At 43.5% G+C, this 1,673-nt stretch overlaps 1 protein-coding gene across 1 annotated transcript in view; it reads left to right on the top strand.

Annotated features, from left to right (window-relative positions):
* The window catches only part of NR1D2 (nuclear receptor subfamily 1, group D, member 2), a 44,954-nt gene that overhangs the window by 17,221 nt on the left and 26,060 nt on the right, over positions 1 to 1,673 (top strand). Inside the window, exon 4 of the mRNA XM_011974778.1 lies at positions 795 to 939. Coding sequence (XP_011830168.1) covers positions 795 to 939 — 145 coding nt within the window. The remainder of the gene's footprint in view (positions 1 to 794; positions 940 to 1,673) is intronic.

Consider the following 1,673-nt stretch of genomic DNA (forward strand, 5'->3'; position numbering starts at 1 on the left):
TGGGAGATGGAGGTTTCAGTGAGCTGAGATTGTGCCACTGCACTCCAGCCTGGGCTACAGAGCAAGAGTCGGTCTCAAGAAAGCAAACAAACCAACAGAAAATCAGATTGGTAGTGGTGGTGGCTTATGCCCTGTAATTCTAACACTTTGGGAGGCCAAGGCCGGCAGATCACTTGAGCCCTGGAGTTCAAGACCGGCCTCGGCAACATGGCAAAGCCCCATTTCTACAAAAAATACAAAAATTAGCTGGGTGTGGTGGCGCATGCCTGTAGTCCCAGCTGTTTGGCAGGCTGTGGTTGGAGAACTGATTGAGCCAGGGAGGTCAGGGTTGCAGGGAGCTGTGATCATGCCACTGCACTCTAGCCTGGGCAACAGAACGAGATCTTATCTCAAAAAAAAAAAAAAAAATGTCATTCATACTTCAAGAGTTTTGGAATTTGTAGTGAATAAAAGTATGAGATGGAAAATGTGCAGACTGCAGACAGGGTCTGTTAACAGGGTAGTGTGGTTGTTGCAAGGGGTGCTTTGGGTAAGGCAAAGAATCTCTAAAGGGAAGAAGAATTTTGTTTAGTTGGTAGGTGTTAGGTTACTCATGCCAATCAGAATGGAATTGAATTCTGTGTGTCAACATTGTATTTCCCTCTATCCTAAGACATAGTGTTTCCCAGATAGCGAGTCATACACTGGTATGGACTGTAGTTCGTCATGTATATTAGATAGATATGGGAACAGTGTTTATAAGAAGTTCATTTGGGTATTTTTAAATGGATAAGTAAATCTTCCTTTGTTCTTAGGGGTTCTTTCGGAGAAGTATTCAACAAAACATCCAGTACAAGAAGTGCCTGAAGAATGAAAACTGTTCTATAATGAGAATGAATAGGAACAGATGTCAGCAGTGTCGCTTTAAAAAGTGTCTGTCTGTTGGAATGTCGAGAGATGGTATGTACCTAGTTTAAAGAGTGTTCCTAAAGTGTGTGGGGCTTGGCTTTTATTCCTCAGCATGAACCAGAGCTATAAGCCGGTTACCAAGAACCCTCTTTTGTTTAAGGTGAAGCAGAAAACACATTTTCATGCTTTACAAGACACCAAATTGATTAAAGTCATATTTTAGCGTTATCATCCCAGAAACAGTTTTTGGCTAAACTTTGGTGGTTGTTACTACCTCTAAAAAGAGCCATTTTTTTTTTTCTATGCAATTTGATTACTTTTTTTTTTTCCTAAAAACGATGGAGTTTAAAAACATTTTTTGTATGGCCGGGCGTGGTGGCTCATGCGTGTAATCCCAACACTTCGGGAAGCTGAGGCGTGTGGGTCACTTTAGGTCAGGAGTTCCAGACCAGCCGTGGTGAAACCCCATACCTACTAAAAATACAAAAAAAAATTAGCTGAGCATGATGGCATATACCAGTTACTCGGGAGGCTAAGGCAGGAGAATAGCTTGAGCCCAGGAGGTGGAGGTTGCACTGAGGTGAGATCATGCCACTGCACTCTAACCTGGGTGACACAGTGAGACTCTGTCTCACTGCAGCCTCCATCTCCCGGGTTCAAGTGATTCTCCTGCCCCAGTGTTCTGAGTAACTGGGATTACAGGTGCCCGCCACCACACCTGGCTAATTTTTTTGTATTTTTAGGAGAGACGGGGTTTCACCATGTTGGTCAGGCTGGTCTCAAAC

This window comes from Mandrillus leucophaeus, unplaced genomic scaffold (genome assembly GCF_000951045.1).
Source record: "Mandrillus leucophaeus isolate KB7577 unplaced genomic scaffold, Mleu.le_1.0 Scaffold149, whole genome shotgun sequence".
Taxonomy (NCBI): domain Eukaryota; kingdom Metazoa; phylum Chordata; class Mammalia; order Primates; family Cercopithecidae; genus Mandrillus; species Mandrillus leucophaeus.